Below are 22,990 nucleotides of genomic sequence, written 5' to 3' on the forward strand. Positions count from 1 at the left end.
AGTTGGGGATGAGGAGATGTTGGCCAAAGGGTACAAAGTTTCAGTTATTTAAGAGGAGTAAATTCTAGAGATCTCAAGTACAGGATGGGGACAATAGTTAATAATACTGTAGTGTATACTTGGAATGTGTTAGGAGAGATCTTAAGTGTTCTCACCACACACAAAGGTAACAATGTGAAGAGACGGACATGTTAATTAGCTTGACTATAATAACAGTTCACTATGTATATGTATATCAAAACATCACACCTTAAATTTATATAATTTCAATTTTTTTTTTTTAATAAATTGAAGATGATAGTTATATTCGGTGCTTTTAGATTACTGTGAATTACCCCTATGGCTTAGCCTTTTTTAGAGATTCTGATTTTGAGTATTTTGTTATTTCTTTTTAGATCAAAGAGAGTGCATCACAGACAAGGGATGTTCTCAAACAGCATTTTAATGATTTAAAGGGAACCCTTGGGAAGCTCCTGGATGAGCGATTGGTGACCCTTTTGCAAGAGGTGGACACCATTGAACAGGAGACCATTAAACCACTAGATGACTGCCAGAAGCTCATAGAACATGGAGTCAGCACTGCAGAGGACTTAGTCCGAGAAGGTGGGAGACCAGGGAGCCTGTTGTATTAGTTCATTTTTACACTGCTGCTAAAGACATACCTAAGACTGGGCAATTTACAAAAGAAAGAAGTTTAATGGACTTACAGTTCCACATGGCTGGGGAGGCCTCACAATCATGGCAGAAGGTGAAGGCACGTCTTACCTGGTGGCAGGAAAGAGAAGAGAATAAGAGCCTAGCAAAAGGGGTTTCCCCTTAAAATGCCATTAGATTTTATGAGACTTATTCACTACTGAGAGCAGTATGGGAGAAACCGCCCCATGATTCACTTATCTCCCACCGAGTCCCTCCCACAACACATGGGAATTATGGGAGTACAATTTGAGATGTGATTTGGGTGGGAACACAGAGCCAAACCATATCACATGTTAAAGATGGTTTGTTCAGATTGATACTTTGCTGATTTCTCAAGATAGCAGGCTTCTTGCCAGCTGTGGGGTTTTTAGAATGTTCTTACCTAGAGACAGTTTGTAATATAGGATGACAGATATACCATTAGGTATCCCCATGGCAAGTGCAATTGAAGTGTTATAAAACAATAAAGAATAAATGATATGGAGCACATTGAGATGTTTTGATACAAGCATGCAGCGTGTAATAATCACATCATGGAAAATGGGGTATCCATCCCCTCAAGCATTTATCCTCTGTGTTACAAACAATCGAATTTTATATATATATATATAATATCATAGTGAAAGACCACATTTTTTTTTTTTGATACAGGGGTTTTGCTCTTGCTCTGTTGCCCAGGCCAGAGTATAGTAGCACTCTCAGGGCCCCCTGCAGTCTTGACCTCAATGGCTCAGGTGATCCTGCCACCTTAGCCTACCAAATAGCTGGGATTATAGGTGTGTGCCACCATGCCCGGCTAATTTTTAAATTTTTGTTAGAGACAGGGTTTCACCATGTTGCCCAGGCTGTTCTCAAGCAATTTTCCCACCTTGCCGTCCCAAAGTGCTGGGATTACAGGCAAGAGCCACCACAATTATAGTCTCCATTGTTCTATTTAGAAAGTTAAAAAAATGTGATTGGTGTTTACTCCTGTCTTTAGCCAGTTATTTCCATGAGTCATGCCCTGCTGCCTTCCTTTCTTTATGTCTTCCCACCTTCTTTCAACATAGGTCTTTGTCAGGTACATAACATAAACAAGGGAGCCAGGTGCAGTGGCTCACGCCTGTAATACTACCACTTTGGGAGGCTGAAGCAAGTGGATCACTTGACATCAGGAGTTCAAGACCAACCTAGGCAACAGCCTGTCCCTCCAAAAAAAAAAAAAAAAAAAATTGCTGGTCATGGTGGTATGCAGCTGGAGTCCAACTAATTAGGAGGCCAAGGTGGGAGGATCCCTGGAGGCCTGGAGATCGAGGTGGCATCGGGCCATGATTGCACCACTGTACTCCAGCCTGGGTGACAAAGTGAGACCCTGTCTCAAAAAATATAAGAATAAGAGGCTGGATGCGGTGGCCTACGCCTGTAATCCCAGTAATTTGGAAGGCTGAGGCAGACGGATCATGAGGTCAGGAGATCAAGACCATCCTGGCTAACATGGTGAAACCCCATCTCTACTAAAAATACAAAAAATTAGCTGGGCATTGGTGGCATGTGCCTGTAGTCCTAGCTACTTGGGAGGCTGAGGCAGGAGAATTGCTTGAATCCAGGAGGCAGAGGTTGCAGTGAGCCGAGATTGCACCAGTGCACTCCAGCCTGGGCAACATAGTGAGACTCCATCTAAAAATAAATAAGTAAATAAATAGGCTGGATACAGTGGTTTACACCTATAATCCCAACACTTTGGGAGGCCAAGGCAGGTGGATCATGAGGGTAAGGGATCGAGACCATACTGGCTAACATGGTGAAACCCTGTCTCACTAAAAATACAAAAATTAGCTGGGTGTTGTGGTGCGCGCCTGTAGTTCCAGCTACTTGGGAGGCTGAGACAGGAGAATCACTTGAACCCAGGAGGCAGAGGTTACAGTGAGCCAAGATTGTGACACTGCACTCCAGCCTGGTAACAGAGTGAGACTTTGTCAATCAATCAATAAAATAATAAAATAGGTAAGAGTTATTTCCTTTGGGATTCAGAGCCCAGTGAGAGAGAAATACATGATAAGAAAGATCTAAGACCTTATTGGAGCATAGAGGAGGAAGTACTTAACTTTGTCTGGAAAAGTGTAGGATAGCTTTCTGTAAGAAGAGTTCCACAGAGGCTTGAAGCAATTCATCAAACAGACATAGGAAAAAGAGGAGGTAACAGCATGATTCCAAGCAGAAGTAATGTCATCATAAATGGAGTGAATGGCATATTCAAGGATCAGTTGAAGCATTTTAAACAGCAGAGTGACATGATCAGATGTGCATTTTACAAAAAAGACCCTGCCTATGTTTTGGAGACTGTATCAGAGATTTAAAGACTAGATGGAAAAGAGACTGATTAAAAAGTTACTAGAGGCCAAGGTCGGCGGGATAGTGCAGGCCTGTAATCCCAGCACTTTGCGATGTGAGGACACAAGGATCACTTGATGTCAAGATTTTGAGATCAGCCTGGCCAACATGGTAAAACCTCATCTCTACTAAAAATACAAAAGTTACCCAGGTGTGGTGGTGGGCACTTGTAATTCCAGTTACTCAGGAGGCCGAGGCAGGAGAATCACTTGAACCTGGGAGACAGAGGTTGCAGTGAGCCACAATTGCACCACTGCACTCCAGTCTGGGTGACAGAGCGAGACTTCGTCTCAAAAAAAAAAAGCTATTAGAAACCGGACACAGTGGTTCATGCTTGTAATTCCAGCACTTTGGGAGGCCATGGTGGGTGGATTGCTTGAGTCCAGGAGCAATCTCAAAAAAACTTTTTTTTTTTTTTTAAACTCAGTCTCAAAAAAAGTTATTAGAGAATAATCTAGGTGGGAATGGTAAAGGCAATGGCTGATAAAGATGAGGCAGGACTGGTTTTAAGAGATTTTGAGCCAGGCACAATGGCTCACACCTGTAATCCCAGCACTCCGGGAGGCTAGACAGGAGAGGAGGATCATTTGAGGTGAGGCGTTTGAGACCAGCCTGGGCAACATAGTGAGATCCTTGTCTCTACAAAAATTTTTTTTTTTTAATTAGCCAGGCATGGTGGCACACGCCTGTAGTCCCAACTACTCAGGATGCTGATGTGAGAAGAGACTTGAGCTATGATTGCACCACTGCACTCCAGCCTGGGCGATAGCATGAGACCCTGTCTCTTAAAAATAAAAACAAAAGGTCAGGTGCAGTGGCTTACACCTATAATCCCAGCAATTTGGGAGGCCAAGGCTGGTGGGTCACCTGAGGTCAGGAGTTCGAGACCAGCCTGGCCCATATGGCAAAACTTTGTCTCTACTAAAAATACAAAAATTAGCTGGTCGTGGTGGCATACGCCTGTAGTTCCAGCTACTTGGGAGGCTGAGGCAGGAGAATCTCTTGAACCTGGGAGGTGGAGGTTGCAGTGAGCTGAGATCATGCCACTGCACTCTACCCTGGGTGACAGAGCAAGACTCCGAACTCAAAAAACAAAAAAACAAGATAGAGACTTTTTTTTCCTGCAGAAACAGAATTATTGATGATTTTACTGAGCATGACTTGTCTGTAGATGATTACCTACATATGTGATGGAGTGGAAAGGGAAGGATTTGTGATGACCAAAATCAGCCTGCTTTTGGATTCTGAGTAAATGGCAGTACTGTGTTTTACTTTTTGACACAGGAAATGAAGGAGGAGGGGAGGGCTTTAGTACATAGTTAGGCATTTGGCTTGGGCATGGTGAGTTTGAGGTGGTTTTTTTTGAGATGGAGTCTTGTTCTGTCCCCAGGCTGGAGTGCATTGGAGTGCAGTGGCACAATCTTGGCTCACTGCAACCTCCACCTCCTGAGTTCAAGCGGTTCCCCGCCTCAGCCTCCGGAGTGCTGAGACCACAGGTGCCCGCCACCACGCCCGGCTAATTTTTTGTTGTATTTTAGTAGAGATGGGGTTTTACCATGTTGGCCAGGACGGTCTCGATCTCCCAACCTCGTGATCCACCTGCCTTGGCCTCCCAAAGTGCTGGGATTACAGGCATGAGCCACCACACCCGGCCTTGAGGTGCTTAAGATGGAAATATGGGTATGATTCTTAGGAGACAGATCATACCAGGAGATGTCAGTATGGCAGTTAATGGCATATATATCAAATTTCAATCCATCAGAATAAGGAAATCATCAAGGGACACCATGTAAAGTGAGAAGAGCAGATGAAAGAGATTAGAACACTAAGGGTCACCGACATTTAAAGGTCATTTGAGGAAGGAGCCAGGAAAGGAGACTGAATTCCATGCCTTCTGCAGAATGAGTCCTGAGAGTGGTGTGGGACAAAGTGTGGATGACTCACAAGGCTCACTATACCTAGAAGTTCATCTTTTGGTCCCACTTAGAGTATAGTACTAGTGTTATCTTTACATGCTAGCTACATTTTTGTCTTATCTTCAGTGAGAAGTGTTTATTTACCACTGACCATAACAGTGCTTTTGAGAAAATATTTTTAGCAGTACCACGGAATGTCTTTCCTTGGTGCCTTTGCGTTTGGAAACAAACCCAGAGGCAGTGCAGCACAGACCAGGAGTATGCACTTATCACCCTGAGGACTGATCATTTGTTTTTATTTTAGAAGATAAATCCTGGCTGGGCCTAGTGGCACATTCCTGTAGTCCTTGCTATTTGGGAAGCTGAGGCAGGAGGATCCCCTGAACCCAGGAGTTTGAGGCTGCAGTGAGCTGTGATTATGCATCACACTCCGGCCTGGGTGACAGAGTGAGACTCTTGTCTCAAAAAGAAGAAATTCTTTGAGGCATATGTGTGATTGTTATAGCATTTAATACTTGAATATTTTTATATGTCCAAAATTTTATTTTATGGGTTTTTTGTTTTGTTTTGAGAGTCTCACAGTGTTGCCTGGGCTAGAGTGCAGTGGTGTGATCTCAGCTCACTGCAACCTCCGCTTCCCGGGCTCAAGCGAGCCTCCTGCCTCAGCATCCTGAATATCTAGGATTATAGGCGCCCACCACCATGCCCAGCTAATTTTTTGTATTTTTAGTAGAAGCAGGGTTTCACAGTGTTGACCAGGCTGGTCTTGAACTCCTGACCTCAAGCAATCCACCCACCTCAGTCTCCCAAAGTGTTGGGATTACAGGCGTGAGCCACTATACTGGCCTATTTTATGTTTTTTAATTAAAAAAAAATTATTATACATCTCAGCAGCAGAAGGAAACTTCAGGAATATTTTTAATGTCAGACTCTTTCCTCCTCTCCCAAAGGACAAAAACTTATTTATGGAATTTTGGGGATTTTATTTATTTATTTAATTTTGAGCCAGAGTCTCACACTGTTGCCCAGGCTGGAGTACAGCGGTGCGATCTTAGCTCACTGCAACCTCCACCTCCCGAGTTCAAGCGATTCTCATGCCTGAGCCTCCCTTACTGGCTGGGACTACAGGTGCATGCCACCATGCCCAGCTAATTTTTGTATTTTTAGTAGAGACAGGGTTTCACCATGTTGACCAAGCTGGTCTTGAACTCCTGATCTCTGGTGATTTGCCCGCCTCGGCATGCCAAAGTGCCGAGATTACAGGCATGAGCCGCAGTGCCTGGCCATGTCTCTGTTTTTCTTTTGGTGAAGGAGAAGGTCATATGGTCTCAAAAAACTTGAGTAACTACAGGGCACATCACATGGAGTAGAGTTCTGGCAGTGTTCTTCAGGGCTGTGGAAGGACATAGAAGTTGGTCATTTTCATATGCCTCTATGTAACATTTTAGTGTTCTGTTGAATAATCTGATGTATGATACTCTTTTAGGAAAACATAGCTGCATCATTCGGCTTTTCAAGCCCTATGCCCAGCCTGGGCAACATAGTGAGACCTCGTCTTTTCCAAAAATAAAAAATAGCTGGGCATGGTGGCGTGCACCTGTGGTCACAGCTACTTGGGAGGTTGAGGTGGGAGGATTGCAGTGAGTTATGATCTTACCACTGCACTCCAACCTGGGTGACAGAATGAAACCCAGTCTCAAAAAAAACGAAAACAAAAACACCTTATCCCCTATTGCTCCTCTCAGGGCAGTATTTTGTACTGGCTCATATTAAAGTTCATAATGATTCTGTAGGAGAGATGGGAAGAAGTCCTTGGGCCTTCTGCTTTGCCTAAAATAGGTTGATTTCCTCGTATACAGCAGATAGATTTTTCATCTCTAGCAAAATGTTCCCACTACGTATCCCTTTTCCTCTTGGATTTGGTCTTAGAGTCACTTCTAAAATAGTTTCTGCTTTAACTTTTTGGGAATTTGACTGCGGCATCACTTAAGAACTATTTCCAAGAACACTAGAGACCCATCCAGACATGAGTTGTATTGATTATTTTTTGTTTGGTTTTGTTTTTTTGAGATGGAGTCTTGCTCTGTCGCCAGACTGGAGTGCGGTGGCATGATCTCGGCTCACTGCAACTTCCACCTCCCAGGTTCAAGCGATTCCCATGCCTCAGCATCCCGAGTAGCTGGGACTACAGATGTGAGCCACCATGCCCGGCTAATTTTTATGTATTTTAGTAGAGATGGGGTTTCACTATGTTGGCCAGGATGGTCTCAATCTCCTGACCTCATGATCTGCCCACCTCAGCATTCCAAAGTGCTGGGATTACAGGTGTGAGCCACCAGCTATGTTGATTACTTTACATTTGATCATTTTCACTGTACTAGTTCTCTTATTCTTGATTGTAGGTGAGATCGCCATGCTTGATGGTGTGGGAGAAGAGAATGAGAAACTGTGGAGCTTTACCAAAAAGGCCTCGCACATTCAGTTGGACAGGTAAAAGAGTTCGTGCCTTTTGGACTTACTTTTAATCATTTAAACTATGTCTGCTTCTTTCCTCCCTCTGTTCAAGATTCTGATTAAGGGAGATAAGAGAATATGTATTTCAAGGTTTTTCAGGCCAAGCATGGTGGTCAGACGACAGAGTGAGACTCCATCTCAAAAAAAAGAAAAGACTGGGCACGGTGACTCACGCCTGTAATCCCAGCACTTTGGGAGGCCGAGGCGGGCAGATCAAGAGGTCAAGAGATCAACACCATCCTGGCCGACATGGTGAAACCCCGTCTCTACTAAAAAATACAAAAATTTGCTGGGCGTGGTGGCACGTGCCTATAGTCCCAGCTACTCGGGAGGCTGAGGCAGGAGAATTGCTAGAACCCTGGAGGCGGAGATTGCAGTGAGCCGAGATTGCGCCACTGTACTCCAGCCTGGCACCTAGTGACAGAGCGAGACTGTCTCAAAAAAAAAAAAAATTAATTAGGCATGGTAGTGCACACCTGTCATCCAGCTACTGGGGAGACTGAGACAGGAGAATCGCTTGAACCCAGGAGGCGAAGGTTGCAGTGAGCCAAGATTGCACCACTGCACTCCAGCCTGGGCAACAGAACAAGACTTCATCTTAAAATAAATATAAAACAAAATAAAAAATTATCCAGATGTGGTAGCATGTGCCTGTAGTCCCAACTACTCGGGAGGCTGAGGCAGGAGAATCGCTTGAATCTGGGAGGTGGAGGTTGCAGTGAGCCGAGATCACACCATATCAATGAGACTGTGTCAAAAAAAAAAAGGAGGGGGGTTTCACTGCCGATTACCACTGTTACTAATATGAAATAGTTGTGATTATAATCTTTGGTACTTTAGTATGGCTCAGATTTTTTTCAATCCAAAGTATAAAAGAATTGTAAAATTTTAGAAATTCTCAATGTATTGTTGAAACTGAGTCATATTCCAATAAACCAGATCTTTTGGCATAAACTGGACAATTGGGGTCCTACCAATTTTGTCTTGCTTATATTTATTTGAAAAGAGAATCTTTGTGTAACATCTTGCACATCCCCTACTGCCATGAGAATTACTTACTGGGAGCTTCAGGATCTTTCAAGCATGTGACTGCTCTAAAATATTTCTTGTATTTTTTAGCCATCAGTTAGAGGTCTCATAACACATGAGCTTTGTTTCCTCAGCTTGCCAGAAGTACCTTTACTGGTTGATGTGCCTTGTTTATCTGCTCAGTTGGATGACTCAATTCTTAACATAGTGAAAGACCACATTTTTAAGCATGGAACAGTAGCATCTCGCCCACCAGTACAGATAGAAGAACTAATAGAGAAACCTGGAGGCATCATTGTACGATGGTGTAAGGTATGTAATTCAGAATTCTAGAAATGGTTTCCACATTATGGGTTTGAGATTTAGGGGCCAGTCAGATGTTTTCATTAACTACTTTTGAATATATTTTTTTCTTCCCAAACAACAATCTTTGACTAAAATGAAGTCACAGAGAATACTGAGGTAGCTCTTCAAGTTTCATTTTCTTTCTTTTTGTTTTTGCGATGGAGTTTCACTCTTTTGCTCAGGCTGGAGTGAAGTGGCATGATTTCAGCTTACTGCAACCTCTGCGCCCCCTCTTCCCCACTTCCCCTGGGTTCAAGCTATTCTCCTGATTCAGCCTCCTGAGTAGTTGGGATTATAGGCACCTGCCACCACGCCCGGGTAATTTTTCTATTTTTTGTAGAGACGAGGTTTCACCAGTTGGCTAGGCTGGTGTTGAACTCCTGACCTCAGGTGATCCACCTGCCTTGGCCTCCCAAAGTGCTAGGATTACAGGCATGAGCCACTGTGCCCAGCTGCTCTTCCAGTTTTAGATAAATAGTTTTGAAAGAACTTTTTAAAGTCTCTGTATTACAACATTGTTTCTCATCACATATTTTCTAGGCTTACCTCAGTGACTTGAGGATTTCTTCCATTTCTACTTATTAGAAAAGCCAAAAGATGATAGTGAATATTGAATGTCTTAATATTTTCTGGACCACGCTCACGCCTTTAATCCCAGCACTTTGGGAGGTTGAGGCAGGTGGATTGCTTGAGCTCAGGAGTTCAACCAACCTGGGCAACATGGTGAAACTCCATCGCTACCAAAAATACAAAAAAAGTAATTAGCTAGCATAGTGACGTGCATTTGTGAGTCCCAGCTACGTAAGAGACTGAGGTGGGAGGATGGCTTCAGCCTAGGAGGCAGTGGTTACAGTAGACCAAGATCGTGCCACCACACTCCAGCCTGGGCAACAGAGTGAGATGGAATCCATCTCAAAAAAATATTTTTTGTGTTCAACACTGAACTAATACCTTTGAAATAAGATTCCTAAAGTATAGTTTCATTACACACTTAGTATTGCTGAGAGTTTTTTGTGTTAAATTATATTATGAATATGCGTTACTGTATTTTAATAGAAACCATGTCCAAATTAGTCATAGTATTTGGCTGTTGACAAATACATCATTCAGAGATGAGTGCTTGAATCTGAAAACAATTTTATGTATTTGTTTCCGCCCTGTCTTATGATGCTGATAAAAACTATCTTTCTTTTTCTTGTTTTATCTTTTTAGCTACACGAGATTTTCTTTTTTTTTCTCTTGAGACGGAGTCCAGGCTGGAGTGCAGTATCTTGATCTCAGCTCACTGCAATCTCCACCTTCCAGGTTCAAGTGATTCTCCTGCCTCAACCTTCCCAGTACCTGGGATTACAAGCGCCTGTCACCGCCACGTTCAGCTTATTTTTGTATTTTTAGTAGAGACAGGGTTTCACCACGTTGGGTAGGCTGATCTCGAACTCCTGACCTCAAGTGATCCACCAACCTCGGCCTCCCAAAGTGCTGGGACTACAGGTGTGAACCACTGTGCCTCGCTTTTTCTTTTTTTTTGAGATGAGGTCTTGCTCATGATCAGTTGCCCAGGCTGGAGTGCAGTGGTGCTACCTTGGCTCACTGCAACCTCTGCACCATGCCCCACTCCCCACCAGGTTCAGTAGCTAATTCAGCTACTTTTTTTTGTATTTTTAGTCAAGACAGAGCTTTGCCATGTTGGCCTCGAACTCCTATCAGCGGGCCTAGTTACTTCCAGTTTTTTTTCTATAAGTATTTTTACTTGTGTTTCCTTGTGAACATATGTGAAACTTGTAAAATATTAATATTTACCTAGCTGTAAAATTATGAGGTCTTCTTAGAGTATTGGATCCATATGCTAATAGGTAATAACAGACTTTCTGCAAGATGATTGTATCATTTTAGCCTTCCAGGCAGTATGTGAGTTTCTGTTACTCTGTATCTTGACCAATAATTGGCATTGTGAGACTTTATATTTTTGCCTAAATGTGACTTGTTGTGGTTTTATTTTATTTATTTGTTTTTGAGACAGGGTCTCATTCTGTCACCCAGGCTGGAGTATAGTGGCACAATCACGTTCACTCCAGCCTTGACCTCCTGGGCTCAAGTGATCCTCCTGCTTCAGCCCCAAGTAACTGAGACTACAGGCATGTGCTTGCACGCACAGCTCATTTTTGTTATTTTTTCTAGAGATGAGGTTTTGCCATGTTGCCCAGGCTGGCCTTGAACTCCTGGGCTTAAGTGTTCCACCTGATTTTGCCTCTCAAAGTGTTAGGATTATAGACATGAGCCACCACTTCTTGCCTTGTTGTGGTTTTTAGGTTGCATTTTCCATATTACAAATTAGGGTGAATATTTATAATGTATATTTTTGGCTATTTATATTTCTTATCCTGTAGAATGCTTATTTATGTCTTTTACCCATTTTTCTATTGGGTGGCTAATTAAATTAACATACAGAATATATGCAGGAGCCCTAAAAATTAATGGGGGTCCTGTATACTATATGTTAATTAACTCTTGGTTATTATGAATGATGTATAGTTGTGGGAAACTTATCATTGAATCTTGAATGTTTTATCTTTGGCATTGATTAGAAAACATGCCATTTCTTCAAAGGAAGCAGACATTTTTATATCAGACTGAGAAATATAGAACACATGATCCAATAAAGAAAAGAAGGGAATCTAGGTGCAGTGGCTCACACTTTGAGAGGCTGAGATAGGAAGATTGCTTGAGCTCAGGAGTTCAAGACCTGAAATATGGTGAAACCCCGTCTCTACAAAAAATTAACTGGACATGGGGATGTGCGCCTGTAGTCCCAGCTACTTGGGTTGAGAGAGGAGGATGGCTTGAACCCGGGAGGTCAAGGCTGCAGTGAGCTGAGATCGCACCACTGCAGTCCAGACTGGGTAAGAAAGTGAGACTCTGTCTCAAAAAAAGAGAAGGAGATAATGATGTGATGGCATATTTCCTGTGGCCTTCTCAGGAATACTCCATATTCAGCATGTGGGCCTGTCTGCCTGGTCCAAAATAGCTCCATTCAAAGTTTTTAAGCAGTGATGCTGAGAGAAGTCATTTTCTGTTTTTTACCTAACATAAAGTTTTTCTCCCTAGGTGGATGACGACTTTACAGCCCAAGATTATAGGCTCCAGTTTCGTAAATCTACTTCAAATCATTTTGAGGATGTATATGTAGGTTCTGAAACTGAATTCATAGTATTGCACATAGACCCCAATGTTGATTATCAGTTCAGAGTCTGCGCCCGAGGAGATGGCCGACAGGAGTGGAGTCCTTGGAGTGTCCCCCAGATAGGTCATTCCACATTGGTGCCTCATGGTATGCTACTAATCTTTTCTCTCCTGAAGCCTAACTGTATGTTAGAATACTTGAAATCTGTGCTAAGGTCAGGACACTGACAACCAGCTATTCTTTTTTTTTTTTTTTTTTTTTTTTTTTTTTGAGATGGAGTCTCGCTCTTTCGCCAGGCTGGAGTGCAGTGGCATGACCTTGGCTCACTGCAACTTCCACCTCCTGACAACTAGCTATTCTAAGCATAGATCCTGAATTGATAAGAACAACATGCACCATGTCTTTTACACAGATTACTTCATGTGATTTTTGTTTTCATCAGTTCTTACTCCAGAGTCCAAAAAAAAGAAATGCTGGATGAGATTTTTAACCTCACTAAAAACCAAAGATTGAAAATATTGTGTAGAACACTGATGATCCTTTTTATTCTTTTTTTTTGAGACCGAGTCTTGCTCTGTCACCCGGCACCAGGCTGGAGTGCAGTGGCACAACCCCGGCTCACTGCAGTCTCCGCCTCCTGAGTTCAAGCAATTCTCCTGCCTCAGCCTCCCGAGTAGCTGGGACTACAGGTGCATGCCACCACACCCAGCTAATTTTTGTATTTTTTAGTAAAGACGGGGTTTCATCATGTTGGCCAGGATGGTCTGGATCTCTTGACCTCATGATCCGCCTGCCTCGGTCTCCCAAAGTGTTGGGATTACAGGCGTGAGCCACTGCACCTGGACTTCTTTTTTTTTTTTTAAAGACAAGGTTTCACCATGTTGGTCAGGTTGGTCTTGAACTCCTGACCTCGGGTGATCCACCCTCCTTGGCCTCCAAAGTGCTTGGATTACAGGCATGAGCCACCACACCCGGCCCTTCTTCTTTTTTTACTTTTAATTTTGTTTGTTTAGTTTTTTTGAGACAAGGTCTCGCTCTGTCACCCAGGCTGGCGTGCAGTGGTACAATCATGGCTCACTGCAGCCTGACCTCGAGATCCTCCTCCCTCAGCTTCCCAAGTAGCTGGGGCCACCTGCGTGCACCCTATGCCTGGCTAATTTTTTATTTTTTTGTTGAGACGGGGTCTGCTATGTTGCCCAGGCTGGTCTTGAATTCCTGGGCTTAAGCAATCCTCTTGCTTTGACCTCCCAAAATTCTGGGATTGTAGGCATGAGCCACTGTGCCCAGCTGATGCTGATTTTCCAAAACCTCAAGAAATATCTGGAGAGGAACATTTTCTTAAGTCTTATGATTTGAAATTGATCTCTCTCCTGCATTCTTTTTTAGAAGATGTAGACTCATTTATTAATTAGATTTTTATGAGGTTGGAATAAGTTCAAGCAATTATGTTTGAACTGTGATTTTATTAGATAGGAGATAACACTTATTTGATTTATTATGCCAAAATTATGCAAGAATGTACTAAAATCTTTTTTATAATGTGTGGGACTCATCATGATACTCTGTTAGCGGAATCTTTTCTTTTATTGAACTTGACCATGGCCCCTACGAGTAGTCTTTCCCATTTTCATGTTTTATTTGATGTGTCTGTATTGAAGATATTCCTCAAGAGATTCTAACAGTTTTCAATATCTTTGCTTTTAAAAAGAATGGACAGCTGGCTTTGAGGGGTACAGTCTGAGCAGTCGAAGAAATATAGCACTCCGGAACGATTCTGAATCATCAGGTGTTCTCTACTCCAGAGCTCCAACTTATTTTTGTGGGCAGACATTAACATTCAGGCAAGTAGATACTAAAATATCTCACCTGCCTCAGGAAGCAGAGTGAAGTGCACAGAGCATACATGAGCTTTGAATTCAAAACATCCTGAGCTTATTCCATCATTTTATAGTCAGTGTTACTGTGGGAAGACTTCTTTATTTCCTTCACCTTTAGTTTTCTCATCTGTATTCATAGGGTTATTATGTAGATTAACTGGGAAATGTATGTAAAATGCTTGATGTTTAATATGTTTATGTCTTTTCCTCTTGGTAAGTAGAAGTAAGTAGACTATCTCTCAAACATCAATATTAAAAATTTAGAGGCAGCTGGGCGAGGTGGCTCACGCTTGTAATCCCAGCACTTTGGGAGGCCAAGGCGGGTGGATCATCTGAGGTCAGGAGTTTGAGACCAGCCTGACCAACATGGCAAAACCCTGTCTCTACTAAAAATACAAAAATTAGCTGGGCCTGGTGGTACACATCTGTAATTTCAGTTACTTGGGACGCCGAGGCAGGAGAATCGCTTGAACCTGAGAGGCAGAGGTTGTAATGAGCTGAGATGGCGCCAGCCTGGGCGACAGAGTGAGACTTTGTCTAAAAAAAAGAAAAAAAAAAAAAAGCCAGTCCTGACGGCTCACACCTGTAATCCCAGCACTTTGGGAGGCCGAAGTGGGTTGATCACAAGGTCAGGAGTTGAAGACCATTCTGACAAGATGGTGAAACCCCATCTCTACTAAAAATACAAAAATTAGCCAGGCGTGGTGGCAGGTGCCCGTAGTACCAGCTACATGGTAGGGTGAGGCAGAAGAATTGCTTGAACCCGGGTGGCAGAGGTTGCAGTGAGCTGAGATCGCACCACTGTACTCCAGCCTGGCACCCGGTGACAGAGTGAGTCTGTTTGTGTTACCTGAGATGTAATTTTTTTTTTTTTTTTGGATGGAGTCTTGCTCTGGTCACCCGGGCTGGAGTACAGTGTCACAATCTCAGCCCACTGCAACCTCCACATTCTGAGTTCAAGTGATTCTTCTGCCCCAGTCTCTTGAGTAGCTGGGACTACAGGCGCACACTACCACGCCCGGCTATTTTGTATTTTTAGTAGTGACAGGGTTTCACCATGTTGGTCAGGCTGGTCTCGAACTCCTGACCTTGTGATCCACCCGCCTCTGCCTCTCAAAGTTCTGGGATTACAGCCGTGAGCCACTGTGCCTGGCCTGAGATGTATTCTTTATGGCATGTTTCTTTTTTTTTTTTTTTGAGACGGAGTTTCGCTCTTGTTACCCAGGCTGGAGTGCAATGGCGCGATCTCGGCTCACCGCAACCTCCGCCTCCTGGGTTCAGGCAATTCTCCTGCCTCAGCCTCCTGAGTAGCTGGGATTACAGGCACGTGCCACCACGCCCAGCTAATTTTTTGTATTTTTAGTAGAGACGGGGTTTCACCATGTTGATCAGGATGGTCTCGATTTCTTGACCTTGTGATCCACCCGCCTCGGCCTCCCACAGTGCTGGGATTACAGGCGTGAGCCACCGCGCCCGGCCATATGGTCATGTTTCTAAATAGCTCTTCCTAAAAACCAAAGATCAGTTTTGACTTAAAGAAGTTAAGTTTGCCTGATTTTCACCATACTCACGTTAGTGTAACAAGCTCTCCTTTACGTTTTTTAAGTCTTGAGATGAAATTTTATTGTGAATGTTTGACCTGAGTTCCTCTTGTTCTCATGCCCTTATTATTTAAGGCATGGAGAGTATCCGAATGTTTTATCTAAGTCAATGTTGCTATGTTCCTTTCCAGCTAAGTAATTTGAATTGTCAACAGTTGTCAGAATATACTAGTTTATGTTTTGTCTAATTTTTGATACCTCTTCTCACCCTTTAATGACAAAAGAATGACTCTAACCAGAAAAATACCAACAAAGAGAAAGAGAGAAAAAAAAGACTAATACCTAAAATCTGTTTAATTATTCCCCAGGTAATCATGAGTTTCTGCACTAACATACTCCTCTGCTTATGTCCCTTCTTTACAGAAACATTTCCATTAGTGACTTTCCTGAGAACAAGGTGTTTCTGTGCAGTTACAGAGCTTCCTAACTTGATCTCAGACTACAATAATGATAATAATTGCAATTAATATTTAAATAATATTTACTATGTGCCATGTATTGTCTTAACTTGTATTAACTCATTTGGTTTTCATAGTAACCCAGTGAGATAGATTTAGTTATTTATTTTAGGGATGCGGAAATGGAGGCACAGAGAAATTATTTACCCAGTGTCACAGAGCTAGTAAATGCCAAAGATGGGATTTAAATCCAGGCAGTCTAACTCCAGACTGGTCTGTCTTGCTTCTTTTTCATCTTTTTCATGGGAGAGTGTGATTCTAGTCACTGTTGAAGTCTACAGTTCCTCTATTACTGTACCCTTAGCTCTTTTAACTTTTACCTTGTATGACCTTTTACCACTTGATCTGATGCTCTCCTGCTTTTTAAATTCTTCCTCCTTGGATACATGGTAATGTCTTATAGATTGCTACTTAGGTTTATTTCTTAAATCATTCAGTAAATATTTACTAGGACCTTGGAAATTATACAAATTGATTTAAATTCACTTCTGCTGACCATGATGTGAAAGCCATAGTAGGTCTCAATAAACTGTTAGTCTGTCTGGCCTCTCCTAAAGATGCATCATCAGGTCCCACTTAGCAGGGTGATTACCTGAAGTTCCATTTAACTCAGTATTGTCATAGCAAACCTTTTGCATTTTTGTCATGTTTTTCTTTGACTGTGGAACGAAAATGTTTTCTCCCCTTGTTTAAAGGAATTTAAGGCATTGGCATTGAAGCCAGAGATGTGAATGCAAGAGGACTCCGTGCCTAAGGAAGGAGCAAGTGGGCCTACTTGAATCAAGAGAAACAGTATTTATTTTTTGAGGGTGCTTAAGGGCCTAGTACTTAGAAGGGAGACTATACTCTTGAAGGCACTACTTTGTTATTTAGCCCAGTTGGTCCCTGCTGAAGTTTCTGTAAGGCTTAGAGCTGCTGAAGCCAGAGAAACCTATGTTACTGGCTGGATTGTAACAGTCTCTAGACGCACTCTCATTAGATGCTCAGGTCTGTTAGCACCCCACTCCTTGCAGTCTCCCTGACTTCCTGTGTGAACATTCCTGCTCTTTCCTTGCTTCTCAGATTTTCTGATTTTTTTTTTTTTAAAGATTTATTTTCTTTCTCCTTCCCCTCCCCACCTTTCGCTACTTTTTGTTTAAGACAAGGTCTCACCCTGTCACCCAGATTGAAGTGCAGTGGCATGATCTCAGCTCACCGTAACCTCCACTTCACAGATGCAAGCAATCCTCTCACCTCAGCCTCCTGAGTAGCTGGGATTACAGGAGTACTACCACACCCAGCTAATTTTTGTATGTTTTGTAGAGATGGGGTTTCACCATGTTGCCCAGGCTGGTCTTGAACTCCTGAGCTCAAGTGATCTATCTACCACAGCCTCCCAAAGTGCTGGGATTGCAGGTGTGAACCACCGCACCCAGCCCTGTTTTTTGTTTTTTTTCCCCCCCAAGACGAGTCTCACTCTGATGCCCAGGCTGGAATACAATGGAACGATGATCTTGGCGCACTGCAACCTCTTCCTCTTGGATTGAAGTGATTCTCATGCCTCAGCCTCCCAAATAGCTGGGATTACAGGCATGTGCCACCACACCCAGCTAATTTTTGTATTTTTTTTTTCATAGAGACAGGGTTTCGCCATATTGGCCAGGCTGGTCTCGAACTCCTAAACTCAAGTGGTCCACCCATCTTTGCCTTCCAAAGTGCTGGGATTACAGGTGTGAGCCACCACGCCTGGCCGATCTTATTTTTTAACCATGTTTTAAATTTCTCTTTACCACTACTTTTCTCTTAAAAAAGAGAGAAAGCCTACTTGGCGCAGTGGCTCACGCCTGTAATCCCAGCACTTTGGGAGGCTGAAGTGGGTGGATCACCTGAGGTCAGGAGTTCGAGACCAACCTGACCAACATGCAGACACCCCGTCTCTACTAAAAATACAAAATTAGCTGGGCATGGTGGCACATGCCTGTAATCCCAACTACTTGGGAGGCTGAGGCAGGAGAATTGCTTGAACCTGGGAGGCAGAGGTTGCAGTGAGTCAAGATTGCACCGAGCCAAGATTGCACCATTGCACTCCAGCCTGGGCAACAAGAGCAAAACTCTATCTCAAAAAAATAAATAAATAAATAAATAATTAAATAAAAAGAAAGCCTACAAAATTTAGCTGGGTGTGGTGGTATGCGCCTGTAATCCCAGCTACTCAGGAGGATGAGGCAGGAGAATTGCTTGAACCTGAGAGGTGACAGAGCAAGACTTCAAAGAGAGAAAGAGAAAGCTGGCCATTAAAAGTGGCATGCACCTGTAGTCCCAGCTACTTGGGAGACTGAGGTGGAGGGATTGCTTGAGTCCAGGGGGCAGAGGCTACAGTGAGCCAAGAATGTGCCACTGCACTCCAGCCTGGGTGACAGAGTGACACCCTGTCTCTAAAAAAAAAGTGAAGGTGCTTTAGGTGCTAACAGCCTTCTTTAATCCTAATAGTGTAGGAGGTAGGCTGTTACTGCCTTTTATTTTTTTTTCGAGATGGAGTCTCGCTCCGTCTCCCAGGCTAGAGTGCAGTGGTGCGACCTCAGCTCACTGCAGCCTCCACCTCCTGGGTTCAAGCGATTCTCCTGCCTCAGCCTCCCAAATAGCTGGGAATGCAGGTGCCCACTGCCACATTCTGCTAATTTTTTGGTATTTTTAATAGAGATGGGGTTTCACCATGCCCAGCCAATTTTTGTATTTTTTTTTATAATAATAATACTACCTACCTCATAAATTGCTATGAGAAGGTAGATATAAAATAATTAGAACAGTGCCTGAAGTATAGCAAGAACTCAATCATGGTTGCTATGATTATTTAGAAAAAAACAATGTGGTAAGATTGTTCTTTTTAAGCTGGTGGCTATTAGGTATCATTCATATTGCATTTTAAAAGTATGAAGTGGGCTGGTCTTGGTGGCCCACACCTGTAATCTCAGCACTTTTGGAGGCCAAGGCAGGCAGATCATGAGGTCAGGAGTTTGAGACCAGCCTAACCAACATGGTGAAACCCCATCTCTACTAAAAATACAAAAATTAGCCGAGCGTGTTGGTGCTTGCCTGTAGTCCCAGCTATTCAGGAGGTTGAGGCAGGAGAATTGCTTAAACCAGGAGGCAGAGCTTGCAGTGAGCCAAGATCGAGCCACTGCACTCCAGCCTGGGTGACAGAGCAAGACTCTGTCTCAAAAAAAAATAAGTATGGGGCCGGGCGCGGTGGCTCAAGCCTGTAATCCCAGCACTTTGGGAGGCCGAGGCGGGTGGATCACGAGGTTAAGAGATCGAGACCATCCTGGTCAACACGGTGAAACCCCGTCTCTACTAAAAATACAAAAAATTAGCTAGGCATGGTGGCGCGTGCCTGTAATCCCAGCTACTCAGGAGGCTGAGGCAGGAGAATTGCCTGAACCCAGGAGGCGGAGGTTGCGGTGAGCCGAGATCGCGCCATTGCACTCCAGCCTGGCTAACAAGAGCGAAACTCCGTCTCAAAAAAAAAAAAATTAAAAAAAAAAAAATAAGTATGAAATGACCTTTCTACTTCATTTACAGAGTTGAAACTGTGGGACAACCAGACAGAAGAGATAGCATAGGAGTGTGCGCAGAAAAGCAGGATGGATATGACTCTCTGCAGCGGGACCAAGCTGTGTGCATTAGTACAAATGGTAAGAGATGAATAACTGTCATTCTCTTGGAAATATATGAATTATTATAGTAATATATGAATCTTTGCCAGTTTCACACATTTATAGTAGGAGATGAGAAAATTTAGGTCTTTTTCTTTTTCTTTTTTTTTTTTTAATGAAGTCTCACTTCATCACCCAGGCTGGAGCACAGAGACATGATCTTAGCTCCCTGCAGCCTCCTGGGCCCAAGCGTTCCACCTCAGCTTCCTGAGTAGCTGGGATTACAGGTGAATGCCACCTTGTCTGGCTAATTTTTTTTTTATTTTTACTTTTTTGTAAAGATAAGTTGTTGCCCAGGTGGGTCTTGACTTCCGGTTTCCAGCAATCCTCCCACCTTGTCCTTCAAAAGTGCTGGGATTACAGGTATCATCCACCATGACTGGCTGAAAGCTTTGGTCTTAATAACATGATTTATGTAACTACTATGTACCAGGCATTGTTCTAAACTCTTTACAAATAATAAATCATTCAGTCTACATCTCTAGTGCTCTTTAAAAATTATTAGCATGACATGTTAATATTTTGTGTTGTTGGCCGGGCATGGTGGCTCATGCCTGTAGTTCCAGCACTTTGGGAGGCTAAGGTGGGCAGATCATAAGGTCAAGAGATGGAGTCCATCCTGGCCAACACAGTGAAACCCCATCTCTACTAAAAATACAAAAATTTGCTGGGCATGGTGGCATGCACCTGTAATCCCAGCTACTCAGAAGGCTGAGGCAGGAGAATTGATTCAATCCAGGAGGCGGAGTTTGCAATGAGCCAAGATAGTGCCACTGTACTACAGCCTGGTGACAGAGTGAGATTCCGTCTCAAAAAAAAGGGGGGGAACCAGGTGTGGTGGCTTATACCTGTAGTCCCACCACTTTGGGAGGCCAAGGCAAGTAGATCACCTGAGGTCCAGAGTTTGAGACCAGCCTGACCAATATGGAGAAATCTCGTCTATACTAAAAATACAAAATTAGCTGGGCATGCCTGTAATCCCAGCTACTCAGGAGGCTAAGGCAGGAGAATCACTTGAACCTGGGAGGCAGAGATTTCGGTCAGCCAAGAGTGAAACTCCTTTCAAAAAAAAAAATTGTGTTGTTGAGTCAAGAATTACACAGAATAAGATTCTTGTTTATTCCATAGGAAACAGTCTTGCTATTTCACAGGAAGTAATTTTGTAACAGTGTCAAGTTTCTTTTCATAACATTGATATGAGAAACTCATAGTCTCTGCTGGAAAAGAGTAGAGCCCTGTACTGCAGTAGTCATGTCCAAAAAAAGAAAAAACAAAAACAAAAAAAACAAAGAGTAGAGTCCTGCACCAGAACTCTAAAAGCTAAGTCAAGTTTATTTTGTTTTTTTTTTTAATCTGAATTAGCAAATTAGCTATGTTACCAGTAATCTAGAAACTATTTCAGGTCTCTTAGTTATTGCTCACATGTAAATGACTCTTTACCTTAACATTTTAGGAGCAGTTTTTGTCAATGGAAAAGAAATGACAAATCAGTTACCTGCAGTTACTTCTGGGTCCACTGTAACATTTGACATTGAAGCCGTGACTCTAGGAACCACCAATAGTGAAGGTGGAAACTTCAAGCTTCGAGTAACTATAAGTTCAAATAACAGAGAAGTGGTTTTTGATTGGTTACTTGATCAGTCTTGTGGTTCTCTTTACTTTGGATGCTCATTTTTCTATCCTGGATGGAAAGTGTTAGTGTTTTAGATGTTTGAGTGCTTGGCTTTTGTTTTCAGGGTTTAACGTAGCTGTCCTCAGCCCAGTGTGATTGTAATCGCTTTTTTAAAAAAAAAGTTGAATTCATCTCTAACCTAGGCCATTGGAAATGGAAAGTGTTTACTGGATTCATTTTGTAATATTTTAGCAAAAAGAGACTTGAATGTTGTGGACAAAATCATAATTCAGTCCACTTTTTTTTAGCATACTGTTAACTAAAGCGTTGCATCATAATAAAAACCAAATTGACTAAAAGTATGAGAAGATGTAGAAAGTTCTATACCCTTCCACTGTACTTCTTACAGTTGGTTATTAGACCAGGAAAATTTAACATAATATTATATTTTAAATTATCATAAAGGATCCAAGTTTCTTTAGAATAAAACAAGAGGAAGAGATCAGAAGCTGTGTAATATATTAATTTGCTCATATGCTGTCCAGGTGAATATGTTGACTGTGCTCTCCGTGTTCAGGTATTTGTAAGCAGTGTTGACTTTTATCCCATCTTCAATAATCTTTAGGTCCCCAAAACATTATAATTTTTTCCTTTCTTTGTGGTGGGGGTTGTGGGGTAAGGACAGAGTCTCGCCCTTGTCGCCCAGGCTGGAGTGAAATGGCATGATCTCAGCTCACTGCAACCGCCGGCTCCCAGGTTCAAGTGATCCTCCTGCCTCAGCCTCCCAAGTAGCTGGGATTACAGGTGCCAGCCACCACACCTGGCTAATTTTTGTATTTTTAGTAGAGATGAGGTTCACCATGTTGGTCAGGCTGGTCTCCAACTCCTGACCTCAAATGATCCGCCCACCTCCACCTCCCAAAGTGCTGGGATTACAGGCGTGAGCTACCCCGCCCAGCCTAGGCTACAGTATTTTTACAGGGTAAAGCTACTTATGGAAGTAGTATGCACAGCAGTGTTAGCCATTTCGAATGTATGAAATATGCCCTTGTGTGTATCCAACCTGCCTGTGACATGCATTTTACTCTTTGCAGAGTATGACCTGCAGTCCAGTTTAATGTCAGTTTGATAAGTGGTCTCTTAGTGGACAAAAAAAATATAGGAAATAACCTATTTTTTTGAAAACTTAAATTCGTGTGTAAAATATTTATTTGAAAGACTTTAATATGTAAAAACAATTGTCTTGCTATGCCAGCCTACAGATTTTATTTTAATGTGAATTATTTTTTTCATTTTTACCAGTAGTAAAAAAATAGAAAAGCAAGTATGATATTTTTGTAAGATAATTTATTTGGGGGTTCATGTTCCCTGTTAGACAATCATGACCTTTTCTCCTTGTCTTTTTATGAATAAGTAAGTAGATTTTCACTTGTTTAGGGATTAAGAAGATGTTCTAGAATGTAGATACCTTGTCCATCCATCAGAATCAAAATAAAAAACTAAAAGATCAATGTGTGTACTTTTTTCTTCTGTGAGATGTGATGAATTCAGTTTTAATCTACCTTTCATTAGAAGGGAAAATGGGCAGCCGGGCGCGGTGGCTCAAGCCTGTAATCCCAGCACTGTGGGAGGCTGAGGCGGGTGGATCACGAGGTCAAGAGATCGAGACCATCCTGGTCAACATGGTGAAACCCCGTCA

General features: G+C 42.7%; 1 protein-coding gene across 2 annotated transcripts in view; it reads left to right on the forward strand.

Moving 5' to 3' along the window:
- CRLF3 (cytokine receptor like factor 3) overlaps positions 1-21,931 on the forward strand; it is a 40,429-nt gene extending 18,498 nt beyond the window's left edge. The window contains exons 2-8 of one of the 2 annotated variants that reach the window (XM_032280950.1): positions 396-603; positions 7,385-7,472; positions 8,660-8,837; positions 11,976-12,198; positions 13,760-13,892; positions 19,546-19,658; positions 21,133-21,931. In XM_032280950.1, coding sequence (XP_032136841.1) covers positions 396-603; positions 7,385-7,472; positions 8,660-8,837; positions 11,976-12,198; positions 13,760-13,892; positions 19,546-19,658; positions 21,133-21,386 — 1,197 coding nt within the window. In that variant the 3' untranslated portion in view covers positions 21,387-21,931. Of the gene's footprint in view, positions 1-395; positions 604-7,384; positions 7,473-8,659; positions 8,838-11,975; positions 12,199-13,759; positions 13,893-19,545; positions 19,659-20,807; positions 20,951-21,132 lie in introns of those variants that run through there. The other variant, XM_032280951.1, reaches the window with a different exon arrangement.
- The last annotated feature ends 1,059 nt before the right edge of the window (positions 21,932-22,990 follow it).

This window comes from Sapajus apella, unplaced genomic scaffold (assembly GCF_009761245.1).
Source record: "Sapajus apella isolate SASKATOON/1434 unplaced genomic scaffold, GSC_monkey_1.0 scaffold12, whole genome shotgun sequence".
NCBI lineage: Eukaryota > Metazoa > Chordata > Mammalia > Primates > Cebidae > Sapajus > Sapajus apella.